Raw genomic sequence first — 23,692 nt, 5'->3', positions numbered from 1 at the left:
CTATTTACTCCATGAACAAATTATACCTGAAACCCAGATTCCTGCTCAAAGGCAGATTTAGATGTGAATTTTCTCATTTCAATTATAATGTAAATATCTAATGTATTTGTACAAAATCTCCCAAACACGTGAATTAAAGTCAAATCCTTTATCAAGTAGCCATTAAATCCAAGATACTGAGCTAGATATAGTTGTGTTTTGCTCATCAAAAAGTATTAACACATGCAGGGGCCAGCCTGGTGGTGTAGCAGTTAAGTTCTGCATGCTCTGCTTTGGCAGCCTGGGGTTTGCTGGTTAGGAGCCCTGGCGTGGACCTACACACCACTTATCAAGCCATACTATGGCAGGCATCCTACATATAGAGTGGAGAAAGATGGGCATGGATGTTGGCTCAGGGCCAATCTTCCTCAGCAAAAGGAGGAGGATTGGTGGCAGATGTTAGCTCAGGGCTAATCTTCCTCAAAAAAAAAAAAAAGTATAACATATGCAAAAAAGAAAGCATTCCGAAATTAAAATAATATTGTGATAAGGTAGTTGGATTAGACAAAAATCTCTCCCCCAAATTCTGTGATGATTTTTTTTTACAATGAAAGAAAAAAGAGTAATAACAAATATTATAACATTTAAGATTATACCTAAAAATTTAAATGACATTTTTGGTAAAAGTAAAAGAAAAAGAACCAGGTTTACTTAATTTCAAGACCAAAAATTGATGTATCAAAAGCCAATGGGACAGATTCTGCTAGGTAAGTATACAAAAATTTACTCCCACTTGATGGCTATAAATTATTCATTTCTAGAGGTGCCAAACTTCTGAAACGACTAGAAAATAAAATCATTATTAATAAAACAACTCTAGAAATCAAGAAGATTTAATACAATTTCACAAATACCCAGGGACAAAGCTCTAAATCCAATCTAAGCCAGGAGAAAAAAGGAGTCCAACTCGCTTTCTCCAATGTAATGAGCCAACTCCATCTCTGCTCCTCCTCCACCCGCCCTCTTTCAGGACAGTTTGACCACTGAATAAATTAAGTGAAAGGAATATGAAAACACATTCCCACTACTTATGAAACACTTAATATGTCAGACAGAGATTCTAAGCATCTCTGGGAGAGAATCTGGGGAGGGAGTAAATCCAACCCTCAGTCATTCTAGATGAGAGAAGATGAGGATAAAAAATATAAAATCTCTGAGAATTTGAACACTCAGTTTTAGCCAACAGTTTTAACTATCTTTCCACCAAACTGCTAAGAACATGTAACAAGGTTAAGAAAGTAGAGACATGGCCTCTATCTAACAGCACTTTTAACGACACACATTTGTTAAGGTGTTTATATAATAGTAAGAAATTCCTACCTGAACTCGCCACGATAGAACTTCTGTAAGGCTTCTGGGAAGGAATGTGTATATCGAACAGGAAGACATAAATGACCCTCAGACCTTTATTTTAAAAGGGTTTTGGGGTAGCATTAAGAGAAAAAGGAAAAAAAAAAACAATTCAAAAGGTATCACTAAACTACAAAAATCAGATGTGAAATTTTAAAAATTTTTACTCTATTCTTTTACCACAAAATTGTCTATATTTTCAACAACAAGAACAAAAAAAGGCCAAATAGAAATAGTTTACATCCAGCTTTAATGCCATAACACACAATACTACTTAAGTATCCACATTCCAGTGAAACTAAAAATAACAGCAAATCTGCCACTGATTGATTATTCTGTAAAATTATCTAACGGTATAGTGGTGTTTGTATCTTACCTTTAAAGTATTTAACTATTAACTTTGGGCAAGTCGCGTTAGCATCAGCTTCCTCATCTCTAAAAGGGTGATAAAACCACCAATCTCAAAAGGTTATTCTGAGGAATCAAACTGCCTATGTGAAAGTGTTCTGAACCATAAATCCCTTTTAAATGTCATTTAAGAAATTCCAAGTCACTGAAAGAGAACTCAGAAAGCTTAATCCAGCATAATCCTTCATTACTCAAAAAATATGAGGATGAACTCCTTCAAGGAGTTAACAGCTTGATGTGGAAGACAAAAATTAAAACAAACAACTGCAAACTACAAAGTGGTAAGATTGCCTATAGGTTGCTATAGATAGATGAGAGAATATGGCACCTAATATGAGGAAAGGTGTCTAGAAAGCTCAAGCATCATCATTTCCATGATGCTTCAATCTTGAAGGAAAGTTTAAGAGTAGGCTTGACAAAACAAACTCTTGATAATAAATGTAAATTAACTTATAAGCGTGAAGAGCAGAGAAAAAAGTACTACAAAGTTGTAACTAGTCAGTAATGTCTTTATCTGAGAGGGTCAACACTGAGGTTAAGAAACTTAGGCAGGACCTAAGTTTTTTAATTTTTATATTCAGTGCAAGACTTTCCATAGTGCTAAGTATATAAAAGGTATCAACAATCATTTGATAAAATAATACCTACTGAGATCAACTGCAGTTCTGAAACACCCCAGAGGAAGATTCTCTCATGAAGTTATAGTGAGATATCAGCTAGGGCTGCAAGCACATTCACATGGCTGTTGGCAAGAGGCCTCAATTCCTCTTCATGTGAGCCTCTCCACAGGGCTGCTTGAGTGTCCTCACATCACAGTGGCTGACTTACCCCAGAATGAGCCATCCACAGTACCAATAAAGAAGCTGCAATACCATTTACGACCTAGCCTTGGAAACCACACACTGTCATACCATATTCCATTGGTCAAATAGGCCAGCCCTGATTGAACATAGAAGGGGATAGGGAACCACATAAAGGTGTAAACACTAGGAGACTACCTTGGAGGCTGGCTACCACATGGCCTCTATCCCATTTTAATTATTAAGCATTCAAATGTCACAATTATTTACCAGGCTCAGCAGAGTGAGTGCAGAATACAGAAGGGACAGAGAGAAATTATATATTTAATTTACACGAGTCCATGTGAGTGAGCTGTCTTGGAAGTGGATCCTCCAGCCTAAGTTAAGCCTTCAGATGCCTGCAGCCCCAGCTGACATCTGACCACAACCTCATGAGATCCCAAGTCAAAACTACCCAGCCAAGATGCTCTCAAATTCCTGACCCACAGAAACCATAAGAGATGACAAATGATTACTATTGTGTTAAGACCTCTAAGTTCTGGGCTTATTTGTTATGCAGTACTTGATAACTAATACAGAGGAGAATAAACAAGTTAAACATTAATTTCTGACATTTAGGATCTTAAGGACCACAATGCTTAAGAAAAAGAAGTCAGGCAACCTGAATTTTACAGAAAAGCTACGAGCCTTGATACATTTCTGCCTGGAGGCAAAAAGAGAGGAAAAAAGGACTTCCAAAACCTATTATTCTAGATAGAAATTAGAAAAGCAATACCATCTGCTTACCAGTTTCAAAATCCCCACTAGCTTCTGAGTATCAAGCCAGCTTTTTAAAGTAAAATATATTTCAGCTAACTGTATAAAATGTGATCACTAAAGTTAAGAACCTCTAAAGACATAAAAATATGCCATTAAGAAGTTCTAAAATACACATGCATCAACACTGAAGGCAATCAACAAACAATTACTGAACCAATCATCTCAACTACTTATGCTCAGGGAACATTTACTGTTAGGTCGGGGTCCTAGCCCTGCTTTCTAAGATCATTTAATTAATCATTCATTTTTAAAATGTTTATTACCTACTGACTATGTATAAAACTATGCTAGTGATAGAGAAATTAAAACACAAAGTCCTATACACAAGGAATTTATAGTCTAATGGAAGGGACAAACAATCAAGCAGAAAATAATATACAGAAGTAAGTGCTCTCTGTATAGGGAATTACAGTCAGATGCCTGGAGAGGCACCAGTCTTGAATAAGCAACAACTGTACAATTTAGTAAGTAGTATAAGGGCACTCTACGCAAAAGCACATACAAAGGCATGAAAAGAACATGGCCTTCTGGAGAACTCTTTCACTTATTCTTTCAAATCCTGCTATCTTAAATATCAACAAAGCTCCTCACCAGAGCAAAAGCCACCACACATGAGCCTCTATCGCATCAGCAGATGCTCATACAGCTACATTCTGCACTTAGGACCAGCCTTTTAGAAGGATCCTAGGCTGTCCCTAGAGGGCCTTCAATAATGTGTTTTTTTTAGCTGAAGAATGTATACTGCCTATAGGTAAGTGAGGACAGGTGAAATGAAAAATAGGCAACAGATTATGAAATATCATATACATTACGCTAAGGAATTTGCAATGTATCTTGAAGGAATACACAGGGAAACCCTAAAAGATTTGAACAAGTTTTTAGGCTAAAAGGAATCATGTATGAAGAGAGAGATGGAAAAAAGAAGATGGGCAACAGAACAAGATTTTTTTTTAAAGCAAGAGAAAAGTTGAAGAAGTTCTAATCCAGTGACTTTCACTTATTCTGTGAGATAAGAGAAGGCTGTGTTGAAGGAAGAAGGATAAGGAAAGTAAGGAGCATACAGAAGCTGAACAGCCACTCTGGAAGTGGCTACCACAAGGAATGGGGCCATATAGAAATAGAGATGACTGCAGCCATACAGAAAGTACTTTGAGCACCTTTCAGGGTCCAGTTCTAAGTGCTAGAAACTACCAACTGAAAGTAAATTCAGGCCATCAAAGCCCAAAGTGAGCCACCAAGCCCAAGTTTCTAAGATTTTTTTCCCAGATGGCCTCAGCAGTGCTGATGTAGGAATAGAAAGGATGGCAGATTGATCTAGGACTGAGGAGAAAGATAATGGTACAAAATAATTAAGAAATTTGTCAAGAAAGTGAATGAAGTGAGGAAGAATCAAGCGAGGAAAACAGAGAAGAATCAATACACTGAAAGTCAAAGATTTAGTAGGACCAAGGTGAGTAAGACTGCTGTTAAGGTAGGAGGTTGCAGTCAAAGTGCAAAGGAATTAAGATTTGAGAGATGGGGAAAGTCTAGAAGATCATAAAGTCCAGGTATGGTCCTGGCTGTGGATGGCTGGAACAGAATGTGGATAAATGTCAGTCAAGCTGAGGGGAAAAAAAGTGAAAATCGGTTTGGTTTATTCATTAAGTCAATGAAGTTACCCAGAAAATCAGTGGAGGCATAACCAGGAACATAGATGAGAGCTATAAGGAAGGGTAGGAGATAGAATGTTATTAACTCACCCCTCTTCAGCAATACCAAAAGTCCCCAAAACTCCTTGGGGAGACCTGGATCAAGGACTCAGGTCTATTCTGCCATAGATACTACTCCCAAACTACCTGGCAAGTCAATTGTGAGGACTTGTCTGTCCCATATCATAATTTTCTACCACCAATGCCAGCTAAATGCACATATATTTCATGCCTGAGCTAAAAACAAGAGCTATATCCTTGAAAGCAACTACATAGAAGAGAACTCTGCTAAAGGTACCTGCCAAACTTTCATCACTAAAATGTTTTCGGAACATGGTTCTAACATTCATGATAGCCAGAAGCAATGACACTTCCACTTAAACCATGCACCACAGTAAATTCCCTGTAGCAACAGAGCCCAGCAATGTGACTGCTGTAGAGAAAATAAAGAAGAGCTTCCAAATATTAAGATTTATCATAAATAGTCACTATGAAAAGGAAAGCATAAATGTTTTTATATCTAACACACACACACAAAAAAAGCCAAACAAACAAACAAAAAATATGTTTTTCTTTACCGTTCTGGATCAGTGTTTACTCCAATAACTGGTTTAAGTCTGTCCAAGACTTTACTTGCTGCCAGAAGCATTGTGCCATCACCTAAAGGATATAAGACATAACTAGATTTGTTATAAAACTAGTTTATAACATCCTTTTGAACACTAGGACTTTTGGGGGCTGTCTTGTGCACTGTAGGATGTTTAGCAGTATCCCTGGCCTCCTCCAGCTGGGAAGCACTGCTCTTATTCTACCACTTCTATTAACCAATCCTCTTTCCTTCTCTCACAACCACAGTCCAAATTCATAATTTATTTTTAAAGAAAGATTGGCACCTGAGCTAACATCTGTTGCCAATCTTCTTTTTTCTTCTTCTTCTTCTTCTCCCCAAAGCCCCCCCAGTACATAGTTGTATATTCTAGTTGAGTGCCTCTGGTTGTCCTTTGAAGGACGCTGCCTCAGCGTGGCCTGATGAGCAGTGCCAAGTCTGCACCCAGGATCCCAACCAACGAAACCCCAGGCTGCCGAAGCAGAGCACATGAACTTAACGACTCGGCCACGGGGCTTGCCCCACCTAAATTATTTTAATGAGAATATAGCCAACAAAATGTCCAACTTCAGATTTTTCTCTCCAACAAATGCTGTCAATTTAAAGCTTTACAAAGAATGTTCACTAACTTAATAATAAAGCTTAGGAAAAAAATAAGTGTAACTATATAGGGGCCAAAGGGGAAAAGAATTTATCTAATCTCAGTAAACTCTTAACGTAACTTCAACTTTTTTTTTAAGACTGGTATAACTAAACCAAAATACAGTTACAACTAATCCTTTGAATCATATTTGAAGTTAAATGCACACCTTAAATATATACACCGAAATATACACATGGAACCTCACAGTAACATAATTCACTAAAAGTGAAACATTATATAAGGTAGATCTTTTTAAACTTGATCCTGGAAACCCCAAAATTTGTCTTACGGTGTAGGACTCTGAAGGCTTTATTACAGCTAGACCACAGAGTATTTGGAAGTGAGTATTAAAGAGTTATTTCTGTATTCCAACATCTTCACCTCTGTAAAACTATTACCTCCTGCAGCTATGACAGCATCTGCCCATCGAACAGTTTCTTCATCATATTCTCTCCTCTTTACTAATCGAACCTCAATTCCTTCATTCCTAAGACAAAAAAGTAAAGGTTATATAAAATTTCCACAAGTAACATAAAGAAGTATGGATTCTGAGAGGCACATTATTACAATGGAGATGTACAATAAATACATTTGTTTTATAAATAAACAAACTTGTGTTCAGCTTCACAAGGTTAGCTTCATTTTCATTTAATTACAAAAGCCAATAGACTATGACAAGCCAGGAAGCATATGAGTAACTTGAAAGTTAATGACTATCCCAAATCCCTATGTGCTTTAAAAACCTTTTATAGCCCGATACAGACCAATACTGATTGATAAGAATTTCATTTTATTTTCTGTACTCCTTATGATGCTAAAATACAGCAACACAAAAATGGCCCAGACTAACACCTTGAAAGATAATTTTTTTCATTATAAAACTGAATAGCTGTTATTTTAAATCCAACGAATATTTACTGAGTGCCAGACACCAAAACAGTGACTAAAATACTTTCTAATTTGCATCTTCTCACAGTGATTCTCTCATATACACGTAAACTTATTCACTGACTGCATTTAGTTCCAATTAATTGAAGTTTCTACATTGATAATTTTTAGGCATTCAAAGAATATTACAATGAACACCCACATAATCCAGTATTCTGTTTAAGAAATAAAACATTACACATACAGATGAAGCTTGCTGTGTACAGAATTAACTCTTTGTAGAAAAGGCACTTTTCGGGCAGATCAAATAATAACCGAAAATCTGTGAAATTTTCAGAGCACAATAAAAATTTCTGTAGAAACACTGTAATAACAGGTTCATTAACCATGATATAATTTTCTGAAAACGATTTTTAAATGGCAATCTTTACCAAAAAATCTAAGGATTAGCTGCTAGTCAAAATAAAACTTGTAAGTCCTAAATACAAAAGCCCATCTAGGGCCTGATCCCACAGACTTACCGTAAACTATCTAGAATATGCTGTACATTTTTGGTGTGAATATGATGTCGTTCAAGTAGTCCACTGTAGCTAGAGCCTTTCAATGCAAGCTATATAAAATAAAACAAATTTTGTCTTATTACATGATTCATATTACATATTTCCTTAAAAAGTCCTATATAAAAATAGAATGCATTTTTTAAGGTACATTTTAATGACTACCTGTGAAACCTACAAGTTTACACTAAACTAGAAAGTCTCATTTCAGAAAATCATAATTTGGTTTTAATACCAAACACACTATTAACTTTCCTGAATCACACAGTCAAGGGGATCTTAAAATTTGCATGTTTTACAGCTTAAGCGTTTTAGTTTTTAAATGGATTTTTAACATATCGCATATGGCTTGAAGAACAAGATAAACTAATATTTTAGAAGGTAGATGACCTCTGTTGCACTTGGATTTGCAGCTCTCGTGTTCAGATTTATGAACTCTACTTGGAATTTACCCTAGACAATCCAAACAAAAGGTTGGGTAGTTCCCTGAGAATAGATAACTTCAAGAATTGTCTTTCTTAGTCAACTGGAGTGGTATTTTATAATGTCACTATCTTGCCATTAATATTCTCCTCTTAAAGCATATTTCTAAATAATCTATAAAGTAAAATGTTGAGAGAGAAGTTTAGAAATATCCTCAATGAACATCCATTTAATCATCAAGTAGGACATGTGTCCACTCGAGTGAATGCTAGAATTAAAAAGCATGTGATTTTCTTTCCTTCTCCAAATTTCCTTATACCTTGCCTCTTTACCATACAAAATCAATTTTTCAAGTACCTGTCCAAAACACAACCTTAAACATTTTTATTTTAAATCATAGCTTACTAAATTATAAAGTAAAACCAATTTTTTAGATAGCATTTGTAATATGCATTTTGCTTTTTAAAAGTTTATAGAGGTAACATGGAAAATGCACATGTAAAGAAAATTAAAATTACATATAATTTTATTACTTATAACAAAATAGTGTTAATATTTTGACACTTACCTTCCCAGTCTTTTGTTTATGAATATTGGGTTAAGTTTTAAAATAGTTTTGTGCTTATTCTATAATCTAAAGGGAAATGTATGGTCTCAAAAGAGGAACCGAGGACACATTTGGCTATTTGAAAATTAATACACAAACATTACCTCACAAAAAGATACATACTAGATTAGACAGCCTGTACAACAGTTTAACACATAGACATAAGCCTCATTATATTTAAATAGAGCAAACGAATGTCAAGAATTTTTTTTAAAAGGAAAGCGATGACTAAGGTAATAATTAGATAATCCTTCATTTACTTTAATCAACAAATCAACATAAACCAGGTTTGGAAAACTATTCTTAGAATTTCTAAATATGGATGAACATAGCATTAACACTCAGATTATTACTATCATTACCCAACTATGGATTAACTAAAACTGCACTAACCACTCTCAATGAAGATGGATCATAAGGCTCCTCTTCTCTACTCTCTCCCTGGCAATCTCTAGTTTCAAGGCTTTAAAAGACATCTATATGTTGATGCTGATGACTCCAGTCTCTCTAACTCTGGCCCATCTTGAGGACTCCAAATGAATGTACCCAACGGTATATTTGACATCTTTCTCTGGATATCTAACAGGCATCTCAAACTAACATGCTCATTATCAAGCCTCTGATTTTCTAGCAGATTAGTTACCAGGGTATATTATGTTGTTACAATAATTAGCTCTCATGAGCCCATTTCAAGAGCGAATTCGTTATATAGCTAGAAATTAAGCTCTAAAAAATTAAAAGTATTCACTCAAATATTTGAATGCCTACTACTGTGTTCATTTAAACATTAGTTGAGCTCAGTCAAATTATTAAGTGGGGAACTGAAAACTGCTAGGGACGATGAGAACTAATGCAAGTGTACAGTAAGTCTATTAAACCAGTTTCATCAAAGGTACTGTTTCTAACTTGCTATAAGAAAACTTAAGGGTGGCTAGCCCTCAGACTTCAATTCCCTGTCCAGATTTTTATCTTATGTTCCAATTTTTGGTTTGGACAATATAGAACACGCACCCGGGAATAAAGGACATAAATCTATTGCACATGTACTGTAAATTCTAGTCTGGTGATTCAGAAGCTTTTGTACTTACTTCCTAGCTCTCAGCAAACTCCAGAAAATTAAGATTACTCTGCAGTTGCGTATTAGGAAATTCTGGTTTGAGATGGTAAAGGGGGTTTGAATTTGTGGGGAAAATAATTTTGGAAAACAAAAAACTTCAAGTTTTCCATGAGTTTAATAAGTTTTGCTAGCAACACTAAAATTCCAAATCTAAATACAAAGTTCATTTAGCATCAGAATACTTAACATTGGAACAGAAATGTAATTTCACAAATTCTTGTTCCTACTCAAATTTCTTCTTGTGAACCAATTCTCTAACAACTCACACTCAAGACATTTATTTAGAGAATACAAGTTTTTCGTTTTTTTTTTTTTAAAGATTTTATTTTTTTCCTTTTTCTCCCCAAAGCCCCCTGGTACATAGCTGTATATTCTTTGTTGTGGGTCCTTCTAGTTGTGGCATGTGGGATGCCGCCTCAGCGTGGTTTGATGAGCAGTGCCATGTCCGCGCCCAGGATTCGAACCAACGAAACACTGGGCCGCCTGCAGCGGAGCACGCGAACTTAACCACTCGGCCACGGGGCCAGCCCCAGAGAACACAAGTTTTTATATTATTTTCTTTAAAGATCTAGGTGGTTGGACTAGTAAGCTTCATTAACATGGACTGGCTAAATCAAGCACATAAGAGAGAAGGCATTTTTAAAAATAACAATAAAAAGCATCAATTAGGATATCTTAAATCACTGTTCTACTGGCTCTTATATTTTCTCTAAGTTTTCTCATATTCAAAGGCTGGTAAGAATTCTACCTACCCCTCTGAAAATAACAAGACTTCAAAGATTTAAAAACATACTTTAATCAGACAAAAACAAGAATACATGAATTCTTTGTAAAATGTCTTACAATTAAGAGGTTAGAAAAATTACTGAAATTTAGAACATTCTTAATTCTGCAATGCTACATGATATTAGCAACAAAGTTAACATTTTCTTTCTTTCCCTTTTTTCCAAAAACTTCTGTTAATTATTATCTGCATTAAAAAAAAAAATTTAAGGTTATTCACAAGGATACTTGGAAAAAGCAGTGTGACTCTAAAAGATCTATAGACAGACACATTTCAGCACGTATAAGCAGGAGTTTCTCCTACAAAATCTCCAAAAGCCAACATCACTTCTCCCCACATAGCTCTAACATTAAAACATAACAGAGGGCCAGCCTAGTGGTTAAGTCCAGCATGCTCTGCTTCTGCAGCCCAGGTTCAGTTCCTGGGGTCAGACCTACACTGCTGTTAGCAGCCATGTTGTGCTGGTGGCCCACATACTAAAAAACAGAGGAAGACTGGCATGGATGTCAGCTCAGGGCAAATCTTCATCAGCAAAAAAAAAAAAAAAAAAAAAAAAAACCCCAGAGCACAAAAGGAGAAAAGGAGGGCTCTGACTGGACACAAATTTAACCACCTTAGGGTCAGATGTAATATTTATGCTATTTTCTAAATGATCCAAACACTTTTATTAAAAAGGGTCACAGACATTTTTACTTGACCAAAATCGAATGTATTACAGATACAAATTCTTAACACTTGTTTTATTAGTCAGTTGAGTGTTACTATTTTGTACTCCATGTAATTTCAATGAAAGATCAGTAGGGAAGGAAATAGGACAATGACAGTCTGGTATGTAAATTCACTAGGCATAATTTAAGCACTCAAAAGCATACACACTTAACTAAACACTACACTAAGTGTGACTCAAAATTGCCTTTCAAGGATTAGTGGCACCTAATCAACAGCTAGAAAGTCAACTACTCAGCATGATCAGGCCTAGTGCACTGAAGCCTAAATATTTCTTTACATATATTTGGTATTTATTTTGGATCATTTCTATTCCACTTATCCTTTCTCCCAGGCTCTCACCATTACTTTCCCCATTGTTCTCTTCCTACTTGAGCATTCCTCTTTTTAATTTTGGTTACCTACTCCCTTATGTTGGTATTGCTCAAATTTCCACCTGTGGCTTGATTATCTGCTCCCATTTCATTTTCCTTGAGTTATCACTCCACTCCAGGGACCTGATCTACCAAATATACACCAGTAACTAGGAAATCTATCCTGTTACCTCAAGCTTTTCTCTTGGCTACAGGCTCAGATTTTCAAACGCCTACCTTTATATGCACCCGCAAGTAGATCAACTACCTCTCCCCAAACCATCTGATTATATATTCTTCCTTCAAAGTTGCTCTTCTGAGTCCCATATATCAGTTAGTAATAATTTCATTTACCTAATCAAGAGACTAAACCCAGGTGTCACCTTTAATTCCCCCCCACACTCAATCTCCACAGTCAGTGTGAAGTCCAATAATTATACCTGTAAACTATTTCTCCAATCTGTCCTTTATGTTCGCACTGCCACTGCTTGAGTTCCAGACAATGTCAACTCTTATCTGGTTTCACCCAATAGCTTGCCTCTGGAATTTCTAAACTAGTTCCTTCTTTAATAATCTTTATTTCCCATTCCCCCAATCTAACCACCACCACCAGAAGCCTGCTTTTATACTAGTCCCAGAATGCCGAAGTCTTAGAAAAACTGACCCTGATCACTCCACTCCTAAGGGGAAAGAGAGTAGGGCTGAGCAAGGGTTGTATTCTGCTGCTGAAAGATTGAAAACCACTACCACACAAAAACCAACTCCTTCTCATAACATTTAACACCTTCATAAGATCCAGCCTACCGGTTTAGCCTCAATATAGTTACTCTTGAGCAATGATTTTCAAACTGCCCTTACAAGGGTTGCCACTTCAACCTAATGATCACAACCAGCATTACCCTTAAAGAGAAAATGAACTATACTACAAGTAAAAAGGCCAAATTGTTTCATGTTATCTTTTATTTCAAAAATGAGTATATGTACCAAGTCATGATATAAAATTTTTCTGACTGGATTACAGTAAAAAACATTTGAGTTCTGGGGCCAGCCCAGTGGCCGAGTAAAGTTCGCAAGCTCCGCTTCAGTGGCCCAGGGTTTCGCAAGTTCAATTCTAGGCGCAGACATGGCACCGCTCATCAGCTCACGTCGAGGCAGTGTCCCATACAGCACAACCAGAGGCACTCACAACTAGAATTTACAACCATGTACTGGGGGGACTTTGGGGAGAAGAAGGGAAAAAAAAATAAGATTGGCAACAGATGTTAGTGCAGGTGCCAATCTTAAAAAAAACAAAAAAAAAATCTGAGTTCTTTTTGTTGGCAAAACAATGAACTTTCCCACCATCTCGCTAGTATTGTTCTCTCCCCTTCAAATATAAATTCTTCCTTATTCTTCAATAATTCAAATACCCTAAAATTAAAAGATACCATTTCACTAACATTTTTGCCAATGTGATGAGAAAGTCTGCCAAATGCTGATGAGAAGTGGGGAATCAGAGAGTTGTTCAATTCTTATGGGAAAATTATTTGTACTTCTAATTGCAGCATTTTTTTAAATAGTGGGAAAACTGGAAATGATCTAACCATCTAAACAATAGAATACCATATAGCAATTAAAGTGAATTAACAGATATCAACATAGGTAAGTTTCAAAACCAACAGCGAATAAGAAAAGCAAATTTCTAAATACGCACATATTCTAAAGAATATGACTATATGATGCTAACTTTTAAAGATACAAAACCATAATATATTTTTAATGGACACAGTCATATTAATAAATATATAACATATGCATGTGAAAGATATACATATAACAACTTCAGACTAGTGGTTACCTCTAGGGAGGTAGGGAGGGGAAAAGTTGGAAGCATGGGGCTTTAGTTATAACTAACAATTCCTTTCAAAATATCTGAAGCAATTATGGCAAAATAAATATCTGTTAAATCTAGAGAGGTGGATACACAGGTGTCTAGTTACTTTTTGAAACTTTTCTATATGGTAGAAATATTTTGTAACTGAAAATCTAAACTTTAAAAATATCACTAAAAAGTATGACCTAAAAGTTGAAAAAAAATTCAAAGGTCTTCTTTTTCCCCTTTCATCCCCGCCCTTCCCCAAATTATTCTCTCCCTTCTCTGTATTCCCATGGACCATTTATAAATAGTTGTAATATGATTTAACATATTTTCTCCATACATTTGGAAACTCTTGTTTATTCATCTTTGATTCTCCAGAACCTAACAGGATGTCCAGCACTTATCAGGTGCTCAATGAATGGGTTGGTGAAAAAATATTTAAAAGTGACACTTTGAACAAATTAAGTCAATCAACAAACTTCCTGAATGTTGGCAACAGTAACACTATAAGCACATATTTTTTAAGCAGATAATAATTTTTATAATTATTTTCTCTACTACAAAAATACTTAATAGAAAGTAAAAAATTCAAAACTAGAACTGCACAAGAACTGCACAAGAAATTAGCTCAAAAACGAAAAACACACAAAATACCACCAAAGCAAAGTTAAATTCAACAACTCTTCACTTACTTCAGGGGTCTATCTTAGTAAAAGAACCTACTCTGAAGTGATCAAGTCAGTGCCATTTTAGGTACATAATTTAATAAATATAACAGTGACATTTACATAATAATCATTATTGTGGCTGTAAACTTATAATTATTCTGCTTTAAATTAAATTACATAAATTATAGATTAATTTGATCTTCCTAAAAATTATGTACAAAAGGAAAAGCAGACATTATTATACCTATTTCAAAACCAAAGAGGCTAAGAAAGGGAGGGAGGGAGGGAGAGAGAGAGGGAGGGAGGGAGGGAGGTTAGGTTACTCACTCAAGTTTACAAAGACAATAGACTGTGGTGCCCGGATCAAAACTCAGATCTCCTACTCTTAATCCAGGACTTGTCCACTTACATTTTACTCCTGCATGAGAACTGTAAATACTCATCAGGCCACTAAGCCTTGATTATAATGATTAAGTTACACAGGTCAAGAACTATTCCGTTCCTTATCATGTTCTAATTCTACCAACTTTCAGTTAGGAAGAAGAGAGGCAACTGGCTGAACTCTCCTTGAAAGCAAATGTTTTACAGAGGTTGGTCTACTGATTCTTGCACAATCCACATCCAGCGGTTTATTGTAATATACATATGTAATAAATATTCCTAACGCATGAAATAAATGACACACTCGCTAATATTTGAAATACACATTTCTGTTACATATTACAAAGGTCAATGATAGTGAAACAAACTCAACTTATACTAGCTGAGAAAATATTAATGTGCATTGATAAACACTTTTTTTTACACAGAGCTTAATTCATTTAATTAAGAATATAGGAAAAGTAATCACAGTAAAAAATTTTTATTTATAATATCATGTCTGGCCACATACTTGTTGTTTTTAAAACCTCTCCCAGGTAATCCTGATACACAGTGAAGGCTGAAAATCAGGACTTTAAAGTATGTTGGTCAATGATGATTCTGTTAATGGTGGAATTTCAGCTACAGTGATATTCAATCCTTTTTTACATCTTTATGAGTCTTGCATTTAACTGCAAATAAAGCCTCTATTTTTCAAGTTGTGATCCACAAAATTTAAAATGTTTTCTACCCCCAAAAGAGAAAAAGTCCATGGTCATATAAAAACCATCTTTTGTTTACCCTCATGTTTCTCAAATATATTCAACCATGAAACCTCTTTCTGGGAATTCACACTGGTAACCTCCACCTTAAGCTTTCACCAGCTAACACCTTCTGGAAGACTGACAGTTGGAAATAAAGCCGTGGACTGGAAGCCTCAGAGAAAAAAACTAAAAATGATTTTTAAAAACATGAGAAAGATATCATCTTTTTTAGTGGGGATGGAGCGGCCAAGAAGATGACGACTAAGATGCAGTCCTTGCCATCAAATCTAGAGAAGAAAATAATCACAGATTATACTCTAAAGTGAAAAATTCAAAAACTTTAAGTATTATGAAGCTAAAGTGAAGAACACCTAACACAACCCTGGCAGCCAGAGAGAGGCACAGCAAGGTTACCAAGGATGGCTTCCTGTGAGAGTAATGTCTGAGCTTGACCTCAAAGGAAGAACAGGAATTGGCTAGAAGATAGAGGAGTATTCAAAGCAAAGGGGGCTGCAAAAGGAAGGACACTGACGGATGAAAAGCAAACCACCCTGAAAGACCACTTTTCCCCTACCAGGTTGGCAAAGACCCCAAAATGTGATAAAGTGCTTATGGAAAAACAATCACCTTCATACATTGCTGGGGATGGTATACATTGGGCCAGCCTCTAAGGGAAGCATTTGGCAACACCTATTAAAATTTCAAATGCACACACCTTTTTAGTCAGCAATTCCACTTTTAGGTATATATCTTAGAGCTTGATTTGTACATGTATAAATTAACACACGTTATTCATTACAGAATGTACTTTAAAAATTAAGGCATATGCACACAATGGAATATACATACCTTTAAAAAAAAAAAGAACAAGGTGCACGATAGCTTAAATAGTATGTTACCATTGGATAAAAAGGGATGAACAAAGGACTATTTCACTGTGTTAATTTGTATGTATACATTATTTCTGGAAGGAAACACAAGAAATTGATAACACTGGTTACTTCCAGGCACAAAAACTGAGTGCCCAGTGACAAGAGAAAGACTTTGTTGTATACCCATCTGTATCTTTTACATTTTGAACCATTTTATTGCACTACTGATCCATAAATAGACAAAATAAAATCAGCACAACTTCTAATGCAAATTAAAGCAGCCTGAAATGAATGGAAAATGAAGTTCAAGGCAAGACTTGATCAGAAATAAAGCTCAAGAAGTAGACAGGAGCCAATTCATGAAGGGCCTTCTTTGGCGTATTAAGGATCATGACAGTTAGCCTATGGCAGTGTTTCTCAAAGTGTGATCTGAGGACCACTTGCAAACCTGGAGCTTGTTAAAAATGCAGAACTCTGGACAAAGAGCCAGCAACCTTAAGGATGTGGTTCAGAAAGGGAGAGTCTGGGAATTCTCCACCAACTGAATCAGAATCTGGGGGGCTAAGGTTCAGGCATTTGCATTTTGAATTTCCCAGGTGACTCTACAGGTTATGGGGATGCTTTTGAGGAATTCCAAGCAAAGGAATAAAGTGGCCAGCTGTTCACTTTAGATAGACCACTCTGGTGCCTGTGTCTATAAGATGTGAGAGGAGTGACGTTCCGTTAGAAGACTCTGGCCGTACTCCAGATCATGGTCTTTAACTTGATAAAGACTCATATTGCATACACTACACTCATTGCACATCATGTGGCAATGCAACGCCCAAGAACTATAACCTAAGCTACACCACTGTTTTCAGAAACCGAGTAAGGGAAACAAAATCCAAGGTGCTACATTTCCCAAATCTGCTAAGACGACAATAACTAGGAATAATTTAATCCAATAACAGAGGAACTGAAACGCAATTACTCTATCCCATTATGAAAATAATTTTTAAAAAAAACTAAAAATGGGAACCAATAAAGGGAGCCGTCTCTGGGGTTGTAAGACTTGGCATGCGGGGAGAGAGGAATGGAAACTGCTCATTTCTTATCTGGTATATAATACAATATTTTTAAATAAAACCTTCTTTTTGGCCAATAAGGCATTTTCACGATGACAAAATCCTTTCCAATCAGGTTCAATTCGTGTAAAGGTCTAATTTGTAAGTGTCAAAGACCCTGTTAAGAAAAGTTCCACATCTGCCAACAGCAACATCTCTTATGATGCAAGTAAACTGTAATAATAGTTTAATTAGCCCTTGCAAGGGCAAGAGCTGGCAGAGTTGGTAGAGCTGACAGAGAGGTAAAATCCTTGACTAGAATCCTCTAGGCACAAGAAAAGTCACCCATTACTTAGGGGAAGGGAAAAGCAGGATTTAAAAATAAAGCAATGTAACCAATATGAGAAAGTAACTGAAAGTCAAACTTTGACCCAGTCTGAAGGAAGTAAACCTATTTTGTACAGGCTTTATCACCTAGGTATTTCCTCTAATTGTTTAAGTTTCTACAGAGTTAGAAAACCATGAGGCTTCAAGGTATAAAATTATACCAGCACTCCATCCCTCATCTTCCATTTACATTTTAACAAGTAACCTAATGGAGATCTATTTTGCAACACAACCTCCGCCACCACCACAAAAGAGAACCCTCTGATACAAAACTTCCGGTTACCACACATTATAGACATAGTAGCCATGGTGCCAGAAGACTCAAGTATGCACATGGCCACTTTCTTCTATACCTAATGCACATGATTCATATACCTTAGTACCGTCTATTGAGCAAAATAGCAAATAATATTAATCATCTCACCATTCCTATTACAGAACCCCATTTTAGAACAACTTCACACAGCCTAGTATTCTTTGGCTTGTTCCTGATTTTTGGTCTGGGCTCCACCTAACGCTATTCCATTCTGAATACTGGCTTTAACATAAATGATAAAACTCAAATCAGTAAGGAAATAAACCACAAAGTTTAACTGAAATGAGAACTATTTCAAAACTGTGTTCTATAGTCCAGAAGTTTTACTTCAAAGTTTTCTTATCCCAAACAGCACTACCTGGTGACAGACAAATATTTACCTATTAGAGATTTCCCTTCAGATATGCAGAGTGGGTGCGTTAGGTAGTTTGATTTTTAGACTTATTGATTTGCCTACATTTAAAAAGTTCTGACTAATAGCAATCTAGTTCAGAGGTCCAAGAATTAATCTGATTCAGAGGTCACCCATTTTCTTGAGACCTTGAAAAAGTTATCCAGAGTTTCAAAATGCCAGTGCTGGAAAGGGCCTTGGAGGCGACTAGTCCAACTCTAGTTTTCACACTCTGAACTAGGTGAAATCACTCTGAAAACTGACAGTACTACACAAAAAGCATCATTTCACCCATAAAGCCCAGAGAGGTCAAAAAGACTCACAGAAACTTAACCACACAGAACTGGGGCTAGAACTCCAAGCTCCCAACCCCCAACCCCACACTCTGAACATGTCACTCACGTGTTCTACTTTAAATTGTTGTGGGAGGCTTCCAAAATATTGTATGAAGTACATATTTACGGGTATATAGTATTTGACAATTTGTACAAAGTAGATTTTGCAAAAGTAGGAGGTACAACACAGAGACACATCTCCTTCCCAAAATAGAAACACTTTTTTCTAACATTACTATTCCGTGTCACCCCAATTTCACTCCCTAACACAAACTCAACTACCCCAACCTCCTGCTCAAACTGTTGATTTACTCTTTAAATGATGCAAATGTTTTCTATAAACTGCCACCTTCAAACACTCAGGGAAAAGAGAAAAACAAATCTGCAGCCAGCACTTCCATCAGATACATCATTAAAGAATCAAGAAATTTAAGGCTGAAAATAGATTTAGTACTCAAAAGACGATTTACAATTTCATTTTGATACCTCTACAAAATATTACAAAAAAATTTTGCTGAAGATTACAAACGAGAAGTTTAGGACAGGCTGTCTACTCTTGCACAGAATTCTACAAGATGATGGTTATAGGCAACTAATTCCAAAGCCTTTTGGTGCAGTGTCAACAATTAGAGATTTCCAACAGAGACTTTTCTGGACATACTGTGCATGCTAGCATCTCCACTCTGCTTATCCTAAAGCTGACGGGTGGGGGCATGGAATCAAAAGTTTCTAAAGGAGAGTGAAGGGAGAGAATATTCAGGGGTTTTTTTTCTTGGATGGATTCATATATTTTGCAAAGATATTAATCAATATGTATTCCAAATATAACCTACCCTAGAGGTCTACATTATAGACGTAGGCTCTTTATTCCATAATTAGCAGGTTTACCTGCCCTTTGTCTTGACCTTTCTACTTAATAACATACACTATTCAAAGTCAGATTTTCTCCCTCGCTTTTCCTGACACCAAAGACACGTGGGCTTTTAAAACACTGCTAGGACCTCGTCTGACGACCACGTCCCAGCTAGGAGAAGGCTCACTCACTCAGACCGGCTTTGCGGGGCGCCCCAGACCCCGCAGTCCCGCAGAGCGGAAGGGGGCGTGTCCGCGGTCCCCGGGCCCTCTTTGTCGCGGCCCGCAGCGGCGCCCCGGGGCCTCCTTTCTCTGCACGGCCTGGGGAGCTGTTACAGACCGTCCAGACGTCAGCCAGCCGCCCACCTTTCCTGGGGCTGCTGTCGCCATTCCCGACAAGGGGGTGGGGGTGCCGAGAGTACAAATGAATCCCCAAACTCCTCCCGCTGTGAAAGCCCCGCTTCCCCATCCAATGCTCCCTCCAGACGCCCCCGCCCCGGGAATCTCTTCCCTAACAGTGACCCCTCTCTCTGCCACACACACACAGAGGCAAGGGGGGCCCTACGAGCGAAGCCAGAGGGAGTGGGGACAGCGAGCAGGGCAGGCAGGGCATCTGGGGTGCCCTGGGAAGAAAGGTCGTCCCGAGAGGTCTCGCCCGAGAGGGCGCGGCCGCTCCCCAAAGCCGCGGCCGAGCCCAGACCCAACGGCGGGGCCGCCGGGACCCACCAGCTGCTTCAGGTCCTCCTCCGAGAGCTCCGCGTAACGGTACCGCTGCTGCTCGAACTCGTACCGGGTGGTTTTGGCCACTACCACCACCCGGGACGGGCGGAAGCCGCCTTCGGGGCGGCTGCCACAGCCCGCCAGCTCGCGCGGCTGACCCTGCCCCAGGTGCCGCCGGCCGCCGCCGTCACCGCCGAGCTGCGGCCGCGCGGCGGGGCCTCCTGCGCCCGGCCCCCTCAGCGCCGCCGCCCGGCCGCCCGCCACGCGACGACAGCTGCCCAGCAGAAAGCCCCGGTAGCAAGTCATCATCGGCGTGGCCGGGGCTGCAGGCCCAGGCTCCCGCCTCCGCTCCCCGGCGCCAGGAGTGCGCGCTGCCCGCGCCGCCCCGGCCTCTAAGTCGGCACCGGGCGGGCAGAGGTTAAGTGCACAGTGGCGCGTGGCCCGCGCTGCGAGGGGGACGTGCCCAGACGTTGACGGGGGCGGAGAAGGCCGGGCGATTGGAAGGCGGGAGATCCCACGCGGGGGAAAGGTGGGCGGGGAAGAGCTAGAGGCCTCAGAGTACCGGGTTTTGTTTGTTTGCGTTCCCGTTTCCATCCACGCCTGCGCAATGGCCGCTTCGCCGCCCGCCGGCCGACCTCTCCCTCCGCCTCCTTCCCCGAGGTCGCTCTAAGACCACCCCCGTCAACGCTCTCAGCCAATCAGAGCCCGCGGAGGTTTTGGAGCCAGAGGAGCTGCGGCGATTGGCTGCGGCCAAGCGAAGGGCTGGAATTCTATTTGGCGTTCGAGCTGCCTTTGGAATCCAGCTGGAACCGGTCTGAGGCGGCGCGGGAAGCGGGTGGGGTTTTGAGCGCCTGGCGGGAAGGCGGGTGCCGGGCATCTTGTTTGGGTTCCGGCCTTTTTCATTGTTGCGCGTAAGACTAGACCGCGTAAGTGTAGACCGTTTCGTTGTTTCAGTTAAGAGTAGGCCCCTTTGTTCGTTCATTCAACCAACTCGTGTTCAATGGCTGGTATTTCCAACGCTGGGCTAGGGGCTGAGGAGACTTACCAGGACCAACTGCATAATTTGAGAGGCCTCGTGCAAAATGAAAATATGAAGCCCCTTGTTCCGAAGTTAGGAAGAATTGCAAGACGGGCAGAGAGCAGAGACCCAAGCGCCGGGCCCATCTAAGAGCTGCACAGGTCGCAGCCCCTGCAGACCACCAAAAAACTCTTTAAGTGCAGAGGAAGAAAGAGGGGTAGACCTCGAGGAAATTACAGGATTATGGATAGAGGAGCCTGGCCAAGTGGAGCGTTTCTAGATGAGGAGATAAGGTTGAAAAGTTGAACAGGAAAGGAATGAAGGATTAAGAATGTTAATTTGGACTTTATCCAATAGGCAGTAGTTTTTTGAAGGCTTTTTACTGGAAAGAAGTGAGTCCTCAAAGCAATGTTTGATGACTATTGATCTGGCTTGGAACGTTGGACAGATTGGGAGGCAAGAGGAGGAAGGGAGGATTGGGTGCAGTTGGAATAGTTACACATAGACCTGGGCTAGGGTAGTTGTAATGGAAATAGAAGAAAATGCTCCTGTTAGAAGGGGAGAGTCAGATGGCAGTGCACCTCCTAGTGTTTCTCTTTCCTGCTCCTTAGATCCACTTGCTTTGGCACCCTCTTTGCTGCTTTGTAGTCCTAGCACTATCAGTAACGAGCTTTTGAACTTTGGGCAGATTACTTCATCTTTCTGAGCCTCAGATTCCTCCTCTATAAAATGAGGGAGTTGAACTAGGGTGATGCCAAGGTTCTGTCAAGCCCAAGTTGATTCTGAATATGTGAATCGGCTAGGCACCACCACCGACGTTTATTCATTGGTTCATTGAATGTTATTTGAGTCCCTGCTATGTGCCAGGTAGTGTATTAGACTGGGAAATACACAATGAAGTCTGATAGATGTCTATTTTAAGTAGGTCACTGACCCCTTCTGGCCAGGAGCTTTGCCTCACAGCAGCTGCTAATATTGACTTGTAGTGGAAACTTAAGCACATTTCTTAACTTCTGTGGGACATGAGTTACTCATTTATAACTTGAACATCCTCAAAGTCCTTTCTACTCTTACTATTTCAACACTTCATAATTCATTAGATTTTAGGAAGGAAGAAAAGGGAGAAGTCACCATTGACACCAAGGTTTACAGCTTGGGTAAACAGGAGAATGTCAGTTGATCCATTTGTTAGGAAAAAATGAATCTAGAAAGCCTGCTTTAGATCAAAGTCTATGAGTTTTGTCATGCATGTGTTGTCTACCCATTTCAAAGATAAGAACTCAAAGTTTTGGATCTCCCCCATTTCCAGCTACAAACTCACCTACAGTGACATCTTCTCAGTTAAGATAGCCCTTTGTCCATTGTTATTTTTGAATCCTATCTCCTTCCCAGTCCTCAAAAATGTTACTCCAAGTTATCCCCTTTAATATACTTTAGTTCTCCCTCTCTCCTGGACTTTCTTCTTCAATATTTAAATATGCTCATGTCTATGATATCTTAAACTTTTTAAAAAAAAAAAAACTTTTAGGTGCTGGCCCCGGTGGCGCAGCGTTTAAGTGCGCTCGTTCTGCTTCCGCAGCCCAGGGTTTGCCGGTTCGGATCCTAGGTGAGGACATGGCACTGCGTGGCAAGCCATGCTGTGGCAGGCGTCCCACATATAAAGTAGAGGAAGATGGGCACAGATGTTAGCTCAGGGCCAGTCTTCGTCAGCACAAAGAGGAGGATTGGTGGCAGATGTTAGCTCAGGGCTAATCTTCCTCAAAAAAAAAAAAATACACAAACTTTTAAGCCCTAGCTCTTTACATATTGCCTACCTTCCCTTTATAGCTAAGATTCTTGGAAGAGTAGTCTGGTCATCATTGCCACATCCCTGCCTCCTGTTCATTCCTTAACCTATGGTAATCTAGTTTCTCCCCACCACTTGACTAATTAGTGCTCTTGCCAAGTTGACCAAAGATTCAATTGTAAACTCAGAAGACATTTTTCAGCCCTTAAAATGACTTGATCTTTCTGCAGCATTTGAAATGATTGTCATTTTCTCTTGAAATTTTTTACTCTGGCTCCTGATACACCAGTACCTAATGGAGTTCCTCCCATCTCTCTGTCCCCTTTCTGGGTTCTTCCCAAGCTCATCTTCAGGATCTATCCTTCCCTTCTCTTCCCTTCCCTTCCCCATCCTTTCTTTCCCTTCTCTCTCTCCACACTTCTTCATGAGTTCATCTAATATTGTGTAATGAAAAGAGCTTGGGTTTTGGATTTTAAAAAGACGTTGGTTCAAATCCCAGCTTAAACATTTAAT

General features: G+C 38.9%; 1 protein-coding gene across 5 annotated transcripts in view; it reads right to left on the bottom strand.

Moving 5' to 3' along the window:
- NADK2 (NAD kinase 2, mitochondrial) overlaps window positions 1–22,908 on the bottom strand; it is a 45,168-nt gene extending 22,260 nt beyond the window's left edge. For 2 of the 5 annotated variants that reach the window (XM_005604310.4, XM_005604311.4), the window contains exons 1-5: window positions 20,938–22,908; window positions 7,764–7,852; window positions 6,753–6,841; window positions 5,683–5,764; window positions 1,360–1,443 (exon numbers count right to left, since the gene is read on the bottom strand). In XM_005604310.4, the coding sequence (XP_005604367.3) occupies window positions 1,360–1,443; window positions 5,683–5,764; window positions 6,753–6,841; window positions 7,764–7,852; window positions 20,938–21,357 (764 nt within the window). In that variant the 5' untranslated portion in view covers window positions 21,358–22,908. Of the gene's footprint in view, window positions 1–1,359; window positions 1,444–5,682; window positions 5,765–6,752; window positions 6,842–7,763; window positions 7,853–8,790; window positions 8,852–20,381 lie in introns of those variants that run through there. The other 3 variants (XM_023625735.2, XM_023625734.2, XM_070245912.1) reach the window with 3 other exon arrangements.
- Window positions 22,909–23,692: the final 784 nt, after the last annotated feature.

Source organism: Equus caballus, chromosome 21 (assembly GCF_041296265.1).
Source record: "Equus caballus isolate H_3958 breed thoroughbred chromosome 21, TB-T2T, whole genome shotgun sequence".
NCBI classification, from domain to species: Eukaryota; Metazoa; Chordata; class Mammalia; order Perissodactyla; family Equidae; genus Equus; species Equus caballus.
Note: the sequence above shows the minus strand (reverse complement) of the source record. Positions and strands in the feature narration are given on the sequence as shown.